The sequence below is a fragment of the Lasioglossum baleicum genome, chromosome 12 (assembly GCF_051020765.1).
Source record: "Lasioglossum baleicum chromosome 12, iyLasBale1, whole genome shotgun sequence".
Lineage (NCBI taxonomy): Eukaryota > Metazoa > Arthropoda > Insecta > Hymenoptera > Halictidae > Lasioglossum > Lasioglossum baleicum.
In genome coordinates this window covers 576,596-589,977 of record NC_134940.1, presented here as the reverse complement: position 1 = coordinate 589,977, position 13,382 = coordinate 576,596, and the positions used below count along the sequence as shown (strand labels likewise).

Sequence of the window (13,382 nt, the reverse complement as noted above, 5' to 3'; positions counted from 1 at the left end):
ACACAGCGAAGTTCGCACCAAAGAGGGACGGACCATACGTGGTGAAGCGCCGCATAGGGTCCAACAGCTACGAGATCGAGACCCGTGAGGACCAGCCTGTGTGCGTAGGGGTGTACCACACCTCGGCGCTAAGGCCCTACAACGGAGCACGGGCGAACCCACCACCAGATCCAGTAACAACCATCCGTAAACGAGGGCGACCTCGTAGGCAGCACGAGGGTCAACCAACACAGCGTCCAACGAAGCAAGCTCGGCGCAAATGAAGGAAGTCCTGGACTACTCGTCGAGGACGCCGTCGTGTCCAGAGGGGGAGACTGTAACGCGACGAGGAACGAGACAACCCCAGGGGTGCCAATCCGCCTCGGCACTACCCTGAGATTAAGAAAAGAATCGCGCCGCGACCGAATGTTCTAGAAGACCGCATGTTCGAGAAACTTCTAAAATCCCTAACAACGCCCAAACAAGGGTTAGCAACGACTAGTATAAATACCGGTAGACGATCGCGGAGAAATCACTTTTGCTGCGCCTGTGGGAGAGGACGAGGTAAGACCACGGCCGCCCATAGGTTAGGGAGAGTACGAAGCAATGCTATCGGACGCCCGGCAGCTCAGGAGAGGACAGGGGTTGCACCTGGACGCCTCTCTGGATAAATGGGAGAGGACGGCCATGAAGGCCGGCCGCCCGCCGAGAGGAAAGAACAGGGTAGCTTCCTGGCCGCCTGAAAGTAGGTTCACCAGGTTACTCTGTACGTCTTGGAGAGGACGGCCATGAAGGCCGGCCGCCGAGCTTACAGAGGACACCTGGTGAAACCGAGTCGTCGTCGTTTTTCCCAATAGGAGAGTACGGTTGAGATAAACCGGACGCCTGATGGGAAAACCTTTTATTAGTAAAATTATTTTAATCTTTCGTTGCTAACCTTCTTCAAAGGTTTATTGTAAATTCTACGAAAACTTTCGATGTATGAAACTAATTGGAAAATATATTCTTTGTTCAGAGAGAAATCCCAATTCCTATTCCTTGCGATACGAGAGAGAGAACCTGTTCCTACTAGTATGTCGGATCCTACACTATAAATATAATGAATCAGTGATATCTGATGATATTAACTTAAAAATTATTTTCTGAGGTTCAATAGTATGAATTGTCAACAGAACATGTCCGTAAAATTATAGGATATAAAAATACATCCTGTTTTTAGCGAATTTTCTAAATAAATGAGTCATTTTTCCTTATTTCCAACAATTTGAAAAAAAATTTTTTGGTTGGTCAAAAAATTTTTTGACTTCAGATTCGTATTCTATGCTACTGAAAACATGGATATTTAAAATCTCAAGGCGATACAAAAACTTAAAGGGATGCAAAACGCGATGTCCAGCATTTCGATACATTCGTCCCACTGTGCGGCGGTGCGAGAGCCTCGACGCTCCGTTGGGAAAATGTCGAGTCGGCATTTAAAAGTCGCATATTGACTGGCATCGTTATCAACGTGGAACATATCGATCCTAAACAATTTTTACAACATGCGAAACGAATGGTTACAGGGCGCGTTACAGAATTTTTAAACGTACATTCATTGCTGAAAGCTAGCGTGACGTTGGAGGCAGAATTCATGCAACACACCAACGAGGTTTCCGTGAAAAGTTTCGGCACGCGAAACGTTGCATTGCTTCGGACAAGCAATCTACGACAGTGGTATCAGAGAGACGTTGTGCCAACGATTTTGACATCGTTGGAAGAGTTTCAAGAGCGAGACAGCGGGTGGGCACTGTCGAAGATACTGCATTTGATTGTGAACTTTAGCAAATACCAGCCATTGCAAGCCGGCTTCACCACTGAAACCTATTTGCCTCGAACGATTCAGCTGAAAAAAGCGGTCGTGAATGTGAATAACAAGGATGAGGCATGCTTTTTTTGGGCGGTCGTGGTGGGTCTCTATCCGGCCAAGACAAATCCATCGCGTTTATCATCATATCCACACTACAAAACAGTGCTTCAAACCGAAGGTTTTCAATCGCCTATGCTGTTCAAAGACATTCGAAAATTTGAACGAAAAAACGATATTTCCATAAACGTGTTCGAATGGGTGCGCAAGAAATGTGTAACACTTCATTTGACTGAGAAGAAACGGAGAAGACATGTCAATTTGCTGTTTATCCAGAATGCTGCAAAGACGCACGGCCATTTCGCATGTATACGAAATTTGTCAAGATTGGTTTCATCACAGCTTAGCAAGAAGAAAAATCATAAACATATTTGTGACCGGTAAGTTGCACGTTTTTTTGTTTTTTTAAAAATTCTTTGAGGCAAGAAAAGTTTTCTTCCCACAGGTGCCTGCAATATTTCCCTACGCCGGAGAGATTAAACATTCATACAATCGACTGTGAACGAATGAATGATTGTGCTCTGACGCTTCCAACGAGCGAAGATAAGTGGTTGCACTTTAAAAATTTTGTAAACAAAGAACAGGCACCATTCATTATCTATGCTGACTTGGAGTGTCTGCTGCTGCCTGAGGAACAGGAGGGAGAAGACCGTGCGGCACGCGTACAATATCAACAACACCACGCGTTTAGTATAGGATACTATATACATTGTCGCTACGATGAATCGCTGTGCGAGTATCAGGTTTATCGTGATAAAGCGGGATGCGCTGCATGGTTTGCAAACAGGTTGTACGAGCTGAGTCAGAAATTACAGCCGCTATTTGATAAAACGGTGCCAATGAATCCACTAACTGAAGCAGAAAAATTAAATTTTCGTACAGCCACACATTGTCATGTCTGCGAGAAAACGTTTGAGGAAAACGATATACGAGTGCGTGACCATTGTCATTTCACGGGCGCATATCGTGGTCCAGCTCATAACGGATGCAATTTAAGCTATCAATCTTCGTACGTGATACCAGTGGTTTTCCATAATTTATCAGGCTACGATGCACATTTCATTATAAAAGAATTAGCAAATTCGTTTGAGGGACGAATAGATGTGTTACCATTGACGAAAGAGAAGTATATCTCATTCACAAAAAAGGTTTCCATCGAGAGACAGCCGGGTGAAGAACGAAAGTATGTAAAGTTCTTAAAATTTCGCTTCATCGACTCATTCAAGTTCTTGAACTCGAGTCTGGACAAGCTGACATCGTATTTGGACAAAAATAAATTACGCATCGTACGAGGCGAATTTACACATCTTTCTAACGATGATTTCAACCTGTTGACCAGAAAAGGCGTGTTTCCATACGACTATCTGGCATCGTACGATAAATTAAATGATACATGTTTACCGCCGCGCGAAGCATTTTACAATCGGTTAAATGGTAGCGAGATATCCAACATTGATTACATTCATGCAAATACTGTTTGGTCGCGTTTCACTATACAAACGCTAGGAGAGTACAGTGATTTATATCTAAAATTGGATGTATTGTTGTTGGCAGATGTTTTCGAAAATTTTCGCGATGACTGTCTCGAGAATTATAAGCTTGATCCAGCACATTATTACACGCTCCCCGGTTTCGCGTGGGATGTGATGTTGAAAATGACGAAGATTGAATTGGAGTTGTTCACCGACGTCGATATGCTTTTGTTCGTGGAGCGAGGAATACGTGGTGGATTGAGCCAGTGTTCTCACAGATATGCACATGCGAACAACAAATATTTGTCTACACACGATTCGAGTAAACCACTCACCTATTTAATGTATTTTGACGTGAATAATTTGTATGGTTGGGCTATGTCGCAACCTCTACCGCACAGAGACTTTCGATGGGTGGAGGATATCGATAATTTCAACGTTGAATCCATTCCAATCGATAGCCCTGTAGGATACATTTTGGAGGTTGATTTAGACTATCCACGCGAAATTCACGATGCTCACACAGATCTTCCATTTTGTCCAAGTCACGATGCAGCAACCAGCTCGAGTCAAAGAAAGTTGCTGGCAACACTTCGCAATAAGGAGCGTTACATTATACATTATCGATACCTCCAGCAAAGTTTAAAACATAATCTGAAATTGAAGAAAATTCATCGAATTCTAGAGTTTCAACAGTCGCGGTGGTTGCATGAATATATCGACTTGAATACAAAATTACGCACCAACGCAACCAACGATTTTTCAAAGAATTTATTCAAATTAATGAACAATGCTGTGTTTGGAAAAACGATGGAGAACGTTCGAAATCATGCGATCGTGAAATTACTTTCTCGATGGAATGGTAGACACGGAGTTGAACGATTGATAGCTAGACCAAATTTTCACAGTTATACAGTGTTTTCTAAAGACTTTGTCGCAATTCAGATGAAAAAGCTGCTCGTTAAATTTTACAAGCCCATCTACGTAGGTATGTCCATATTGGATATATCAAAATTTCATTTATACACTTTTCATTACGAGTACATGTATCCGAAATTCCAGCAAAATTGTAAGATTTTATACACGGACACGGATAGTCTGATATATGAAATCACTCGCGATGACGCGTATGAGACATTGCTGAAACGTGATATCCATCGATATGACACCAGTAATTATACAGAGAACAACGTTTACGGTGTTCCGATTGCAAACAAGAAACAACTAGGATTGATGAAGGATGAGAATGGCGGTAAAATCATGACAGAGTTCGTAGGACTTCGTTCGAAAATGTATGCGATTCGCGTGCATGATGATTGTGAAACTAAAAAGATTAAAGGTATTAGGACAAACGTTACCGCTCGAGATATAAGTTTCGAAGACTATGTCGAATGTCTTAATAATCATACCGAAAAGAGTGTTAGCAGTAATTGTATAGCGTCTGTACGACATCAGGTGTATTCGATGTCGGAAATAAAATTAGCATTGAGCCCGTACGACGATAAGCGATATATTTGTAATAATTTGATCAATACTCTTCCTTGGGGACATTACAGTATCAATTGAGAAGTTTTTATCTATAAAAAAGAAAAAAAGTATGGAGACGCGTCCTATGAAAACATAGGAGGAGGATTGATTTTTAAATAAAAAATATATCATAATTCAAAAAATGTTTCTTATTATAAAAAAAAATTTTATTACATTAAGTAGGATTGAGTAGTAGATTGAGAAGTATGAGGGATTGTTTTTAAATAAATCTTAATTTTAAAAAAATGATTTTTTATTATAAAAAATTTTTTACATTTTAAAAAATTTTAAAACATTATTTAATCTCATTATTGTATATGCCATAATAAGGGTGTGGTGGAAGAGGCACCTGCCATAGGCGCAACTGAGTTTTGATGCAAAAACAAAATATCAGCCGGGGTTGAGGATTCCTTTTTTTACGACACCGATTATTGCTCATTGATGTCCTGAAAAGAAAAAAAAAGTTTTTAAAATATTAATCATTTTTTTTTAAAATTAATAAATATAAAAATTATTTTTTAAGTGTTAATTATTAATAAATATAAAAAAACTTTACTCACCATATCTAATGGTACGTCGATTGTTGCGAATTCATTCCATTCATCGACGTTACGTCTAATTGCGTACTGCCAACCGCGTATAAACGCCGTTCGCTCCTCTTCGGTATTAAAGATCTGTAATAATATATTTATTAATAAAAAATCTTTTAATAAAATATTATTTGTTTCTTTATACTTACAACCAACTCCAAATATCCGCTCACTGATACCTCTGATTCAATGATTAAATAAAACATTTTGATGAACTGTGCTTGGACATCGTCAACACCCCTTGTTTTATACATGTACCCCCTCCGGAAAAGATGCAATGAAATCTCGTGAGATTAGAAAAGACGTTTCGTTGCAGTAGATAATGAAATCTGAACTAGCGAAATTCAATCGGTGCTAATCGAGAGAACTGATGTGTCCAGATGTTTCGGCTTGGCAACTCCAAACCGTTAAAGAATGTCACTACTGCAGCTTGCTAGATTAGAAAAGTCTCATAAGGGAAAGATAAAATTCCTCTAACTTTACAACTCGACATCAACCATGAAAGGATGTTGTTACAGATTATGAAACGCTCCTCTTACAATGATATGGATAAGAACCGTGAAACATCTGTATACAATCCCCACATGTATCAAAAGATAATGGAGAAACTCTATACCACTCCGAAAAAAACGTGAAGTAGAAATTCTCTCAATGCATGTAGGATTGTGTTCAGATGTTTTCCAGCTTGACAACTCAGCATCAGTAACAAAATAATGCTGCTACAGATTATGAAACGCACCTCTTGCAATGATATGGATAAGAACCATGAATCACGTTCGAGGGTACAATCCTATATGCGGCAAAAAGGTAAGGGGAAACTCTATACCCCTCTGAAAAAGTGAAGTAGAAATTCTCTCGATGCATGTACGATTGTGTTCAGCTGTTTCCCAGCTTGACAACTCGGTATCAACAGCGAAATAATGCTGTTACAATTCAATAAATATAAGTTTAATTGTAGGAGGAGGAAGATTGTTTTTTTAAATAAAAAAAAAGATCTTTCACATAATTTTTTATTTGATAAAGTATATATTTTTTGTACAAGCGTTTTTTAAGTAATTTTTCGAACAATGTTCGTTAGTGGATTGTACTCCATGATACGGTCATGTATTATTAAGCAGTAGGCTGTTGTCGATGGGGGGACGTCGGTTCGACATTCAAATTCGATTCGCACGTCAACCGTAGCATTTTTTAACACTTCGTTTTGTCGGGAACAATCGAGAACGACGAGTGGACCGTATTGCAAGAAATCCGTGACATCGAGTAGCGCTTCACCGTTTCCATAGTATGATTCTTGGAATTTTGCATACATGTCATAGAGCAACGCGTATTTACCTTTCTCGAAATCGATATTTAGATCATCGTACGGATAGGTTTCCGAGTTCAAGTAAAGTCGAATATTTGTCAATGCGCAATGATCGAATCGTGTAGCCGTTTTCGTTAAGTTGTTCTTTCGATTGGTTTGCAAAGCGAATATCACGTATCGCGGTTTTTCCATTTGTAGAGCCGTTTTTATCGCCCATGTATGCTTCGTAGTTGTTTGTAGTAGAGGATATTCGTACAGATCCCACGATCGAAAGGTCATGTCGATCGGTCTGTCGCTGTCTAAAATCTGTAGCATGGACAGCTTATGTACTTCATCCAATGTGACGTGAGGCATTCGCCATTGAATTTTGTACAGATTCAGAATAGGTTTCGCGTTGTTGGAAGGACTGTACAATGCGTTCACGTCGGTACGCGAGCGAATCAAAATCAATTCGTGCCGAGCATTTATCACGATGCGTTTGTAGTCTTCGCAGAAGCCTAATAAAATGTTCATAGGTACACAAAAGTTGAAATGTATCGCAGCCGTGGCCGTTGCAGCCTCTTTCTGTCCACCATCACCATACAGCCAGCCAGCGTTGGACAATGCGCCGCTTCTCGTTCTGGACAGACTCACGTAATTCTTCGGAGTTGTCGTCGCACCGGGATTTCTGGATTGATCGATTTCTACACCGTTCAATTCGTAGCATATTTCCTCAAACATAAACCCAACGGCATTGTTCTCAAGAGTTGCCGTATCGATGCTGGATTCGCCTCCTGAACCAGTCGGTAATTCGAGTTTTCTCGGTAAACTAAGTTTTCCCTCAACGTATAGGAAACTTTTACACGGGAGCGTGTACAGGTCTTGTTGCTGAATGGGTATCCTTATCTCGTCGCTGTTCTCGAACGTTGTGTTAACATACGGATTGTACGTGTGCAGCTCAATCTTAGTTATGCGATTGTCGAAGATCGGTGCTTCGGAGATGTTCAAAATGTCATCAAACATGATCTCTCACTTTTTAACAATAAAGCCCAAAGATTGTAGATACTTTGCGTTTTCCACAGTTAATTTCTTACGAATCGTCAACCTTTTTTCTGCGGTTAGTTTCTTGCTGTTGTTGCCGATGCTGTTGTTCAATGTATGGAATACCGTATCATGAATTAGCATTGCTTCGTCGCGCGTGTAGTCGCACCGTGATTTCTTCACCTCGAAAATCAATCAAACGTCCGGATTGATCAACTATGCGAATGGTTAAATCGTCAATTACTCGTGCAACGATCGGAAGGTAAATGACACGCGCAGGCGTTTCCGACAATTTATACCCTGGTGGTACCTGAGGCGCGAACTCATGTATCGTGTGAACGAGTTTACCATTGTCGTACGATCCGGTGGTTATGTTACATTCCACTCGTACGATATTCACGCTGATGATATTCACTGGTGTGTTCGATGTATGCCACACGTTTGGTGGTAAAACACGATCTATGGAAAATCCTAGGATGGATCCCACGTTGCCAGGCTTTGCAAAGTTTATTTGATACTTGCTTTTAATTTCGCTTTTCATGGTGTTGTTGTTCGCCCGTAAGACCAGCGGATATTCGATATCTGAGGTGGCAGTCTCGTCAACATTTTTTGGGGGATATCGTGCGCATATTTCTCGCCTCAAGTACGCATTGATTGCCTCCAATTCGTATGAACCGTCGGGGATGATGATCTCCTCATCTTTTTCACCGAAGTAGAATCTATTGTTTCCAATGTTGGCGCTGATGTTCGGTATCGAATAATAAGTTTGCAAATCGAGCAATCCCAGCTCATATTCGCCATTGCTCAGATGTATGGGGGGAAAGTACTGTGGGGTTCGAATAAATTAACATTAGGTCTAAGAGCGTCTAGCTTTAAGTATTCTGTATCCTGACCATTTGGGACACAGATGGTTTGCAGGCGAGCGGCGATGGCCTGCAGAACCGTGTCCCAAACAGTTCCAAACCTTCGCGGAAAAACCGTTACGTTTATTACTCAGGTATAGATCGCGGGGGAGAAGTAAAAGAACGACTGGCGACGAGAGCCCTTGACGAAGGGAAAATAGGCAGAGTGGTTCTGGAAGTCAGAGCGAGTAGATCGAATAGCACAGCGTAGAACAGCGTAGTACCGAGTGGACTTCTTCTTTTTTTTAGTATCGTTTGTTCTTAAATAAAGTATATTTCCTTTTACGTTACCTTACACGCGAACTTGATTTCCACCAAAACCTTCCAATTCTCACAATCATTTGGGGGCTCGTCCGGGATTGAGTGAGCAGTGAAATCAAGTAGTGCAAGTGTAAAAGTGAGATATACATATAAGAACTGAACAATCGTGTGGACTATTTAAAAAAAAAAAACTGCGGAGCGTAAAAACCTGCGAAGTGCAAAGTCGTGAAATCAAGTGTACAGTGCACGTAACGCGATGAATACCGCGCCAAGTGAATTCAAAGTGACGCAATTGAAAGACATTTTGAAAGCGAGAGGCTTGAGCACGATCGGTGTAAAACAAGAGTTAATTAACAGGCTTATGGAGGACGATCCGTCAGGCTCGTGGATAGACGAATATAACAACGATATCGCGAAGGATGATCCGGGGTCACCAGCAAGAGACATCAAAGAAATGGAAGTTCTTAAGAAAGAGAAAGAACTTGCGGAGCGCGGGGCACTGCTTGCGGAGCGCGAGATACAGTTGCTGAAATGAGAGGTAGAGATGATCCGCGAAATGCAGAGACTGAACATTGAGGAACCATCCACATCACGAAATGCAGCAATGTATCCAGGTCGGCATGGTCCGGTAATAGTGAACGAAGCAATGAAAGCGATGCTGAACTATTTCGACGGAAACGGCGGAACTTTCGACGCTTGGGAGAGACAGTTGACACTACTACGAGCAACGTACGGCCTAGACGACAACACAACAAAATTATTAGCGGTATCACGGCTGAAAAATCAGGCTCTTGAATGGTTTCATTCGAAGCCAGAGCACGTCGGAATGACTGCTGACGACCTTGTGAAGGCACTGAAGGACATTTTCAGTGACAGGCAGAACCGAATAGCGGCACGCAGGGAATTCGAGAATCGGATATGGAAAAAGGAGGAGACGTTTGCGGAGTATTTCCACCGGAAAACAATTCTGGCAAACCGCATTCGAATTGATGAGGAAGAATTCATCGAATACTTAATCGACGGAATACCGGATCACCCGCTGAGAAATCATGCGAAACTGCAGAAGTTTAAATCGCAGGCGTCGCTATTGGAGGCGTTTAAGGGAGTGGTTTTGCCCCCTAATACATACAGAGGTACGAGGTACAATGTGGATGTACCAGAGCAGAATTGGCGAAGAAATACTGGAATACAACGCGCCGAAATTGGAACGCAGCGGCCCGACAGTGGGGTGCAACGTGGAGGTGCAGCAGCGTGGAGAGCGGTATCTGGACCCCGCCGATGGGATGAGATCCAACGACAAGACAACGCGCCCCGACGGCGAGATGACGGGATTCAGCGACGCGACGACGACGGTCAACGACGGGCTCACGTGGTACAGCGACGGGACGATGGGATGCAGCGACGTAACGAACAATACCAGCGACAAGCAGCGCGGGATACAGCGCCAGGAAGGTGTTACAATTGCGGAGGTCGCGATCATTATTTCTACGATTGTCCATTGAGAAGCAAAGGGTCAAAGTGTTTCGAGTGCAGAGAATTTGGGCACGTTGCGGCAAACTGTCCGACAAAGAAAACACCGGCAACCGAAGAAAGCCTGGCCGTGCGACAGATACCGCGAAATAAGTATTATAAAAGCGTATTTATTTGCGAGCGTGAGGTAAGTGCCTTGATCGACACAGGCAGCGATTTATGTTTAATGCGGTACGATCAATATAATAAGCTTAAACCTAGGGTACCTGCGTTGAGGGATAGCGACGTTTATTTTCGCGGCATAGGCTCGAACACGAATAAAGCGGTCGGCGAATTTAGTACCGAAGCGCGAATAGACGGGGATACCTACCCGATAATAATTCGCGTAATACCGGATCGGTTAATGGCCCACGGATTCCTGATGGGAACGGACTTTTTAGACGCGGTAGAATTGACCGTTAAACAAGGGGAGATAATTGTTCGCAAAATAGAAAAGAGTAACATTCCACACATTTCCGATATTAACTTAGAGCACGAGGTTAATGGGGTAGATATTTCTTACATCGCAGACGCTAAACGTAGACAAACTTTAACTGAAATGATCGATACTTATGATCCTATTGCGACGCGCGAGACCGATATAAAAATGACGATCATATTGAAAGATGATGAGCCAGTATTCCAACGCGCGAGAAGACTAGCTCCGTCGGAAAGGGATACCGTTAATGCGCAGATAAATGAATGGTTACGCGATGGAATCGTTCAACATTCGCTTTCTGAGTACGCTAGCCCGGTAGTGTTAGTAAAAAAAAAGAATGGGGCTACGAGACTTTGCGTCGATTACCGTCTGTTAAATAGAAAAATTGTTAAGGACCGATACCCGCTTCCCCTCATAGAAGATCAATTGGACCTACTACAAAGCGCAAAAGTATATAGTACACTCGACCTTAAAAACGGGTTTTTCCACGTCAAACTGAATAGGGATAGTCGTAAATACACGTCCTTCATTGTGCCCGACGGGCAGTACGAGTTCTTGAAGGTCCCATTCGGCCTTTGTAACTCGCCATCGGTGTTTCAAAGATTTATTAACTCGGTATTTAAGGAATTAATTGCGAAGAAAGTAGTATTAATCTATATAGACGATATAATTGTTCCATCCATAGACTACGAGAGTGGATTAAACAATTTAAAAATCGTGTTGGATATTGCGAGCGAGGCAGGACTATTAATTAACTGGGACAAATGCAAATTCTTACAATCTCAGGTAGAGTACCTAGGTCATATTGTAAAGGACGGTACGGTTCGTCCTTCGGAACATAAAACCGAAGCAGTGGCGCGATTCCCGAAACCAAGGAATTTTAAGCAAATTCAGAGTTTTCTAGGACTTACGAGCTATTTTAGAAAATTCATACCGCATTACTCACTGATAGCGCGACCACTTTCCAACCTATTAAAATCAAATGCGAAATTCCAATTCGGTAGTGAAGAGGAGCATGCGTTCGAGGAGTTAAAAATCACCTTAGCTAGTAAACCGGTATTGAAATTATATAAAATCGGCGCAGAAACGGAATTGCATACGGACGCATCTAAAATAGGATATGGAGCAATATTATTTCAAAAAAATGATTGCGATGGTAGGTTACACCCAATATATTTTGCGAGCGGAAAAACAACTCCAGCGGAAGAGCGTTATGCGAGTTACGAGTTGGAAGTTCTGGCAATCATAAAATCCCTAAACAAATTCCGCGTCTACCTGTTAGGGATACCTTTTAAAATAATTACCGATTGCCGAGCGTTCGCCTTAACAATGCGAAAGAAGGATCTGTGCGTCCGTGTCGCGCGATGGGCATTGTTACTGGAGGAGTTTCAGTATACCATAGAACATCGTCCAGGTAAAAACCTTATGCATGTGGATGCCTTGAGCCGAAACCCGCTTCCATCGTGCATGCTGGTGGGCGAGAGCGAAAACAGCATACTTACCAGGCTAAGAAAAGCACAACAGAAGGATCCAGGTATCCAAAAAATGTTTGAATTGGTAGAGTCAGGACAGGCCGAGGGTTTTCCGATAAGGGGTGGCATCTTATTTAAAGAAATCGGAGGGGACATACGCCTTTTAGTGCCAAAGTCAATGCGGACCCAAATAATAAAACGCGCCCATGAAAACGGTCACTTTGCGTCCGGAAAAACCGAGGCATTGTTGAAAAAGGACTATTGGTTTCGGAATATGAGGGAGAAAATAGACAAGGTACTGAGGAACTGCGTTGATTGTATACTTGCAGAAAGAAAGCAAGGTAGGCAGGAAGGATTTTTGTTTGCGATAAACAAAGGCGAAGTACCGTTAGATACTTTCCATGTGCATCATTTAGGGCCGCTCCCGTTGACGAAGAAAAAATATCACTACATTTTCGTTGTTATAGATGCGTTTTCAAAGTTCGTGTGGCTTTACGCCACGAAAAGTTGTAATGCGGCGGAAGTTATAAGTCATTTAACAAAACAAGCAATTCTTGTTGGAAATCCTCGAAGAATTATATCGGATAGAGGCGCCGCGTTCACATCGATTGCGTTTGAGGATTATTGTAAAAACGAGCGTATAGAACACGTATTGACCACTACAGGCACGCCGCGGGCCATCGGTCAAGTAGAGAGGGTAAACCGTACGCTCATACCGTTATTAGCAAAACTATCAGCACCGAAAGCTGATGAATGGTACAAATACTTGGACCGATGTCAGAGATGTTTTAATACAACCCCTAGTCGAAGCATAAGAATGACACCATTTCGTGTATTGTTTGGGGTAGACCCTAGATTCCAGGACGATCCTCGGATAGTCGAATTGCTCGAGTGCGAATGGGAAAATGTATTTTTAGAAAATCGAGACGAATTGCGGGAAGAGGCGCGGCAGAATATCCTCAAAATTCAGCAAGAGAATAGGAAGTCTTTCAATAAAAAAAGAAC

General features: G+C 42.2%; 2 protein-coding genes across 2 annotated transcripts; one reads left to right on the top strand and one right to left on the bottom strand.

The window, feature by feature from the left end:
* The first annotated feature begins 259 nt into the window (after window positions 1-259).
* LOC143214203 (uncharacterized) lies at window positions 260-5,256 on the top strand. The gene is made up of 5 exons (XM_076434941.1): window positions 260-316; window positions 1,376-2,262; window positions 2,328-4,101; window positions 4,300-4,797; window positions 5,212-5,256. Exons 1-5 carry the CDS (start codon window positions 260-262, stop codon window positions 5,254-5,256), a joined length of 3,261 nt encoding a protein of 1,086 aa, XP_076291056.1.
* A 1,263-nt stretch (window positions 5,257-6,519) lies between these two features.
* Window positions 6,520-7,776, bottom strand: LOC143214202 (uncharacterized). The gene has a single exon (XM_076434940.1). It carries the CDS (start codon window positions 7,774-7,776, stop codon window positions 6,520-6,522), a length of 1,257 nt encoding a protein of 418 aa, XP_076291055.1.
* Window positions 7,777-13,382: the final 5,606 nt, after the last annotated feature.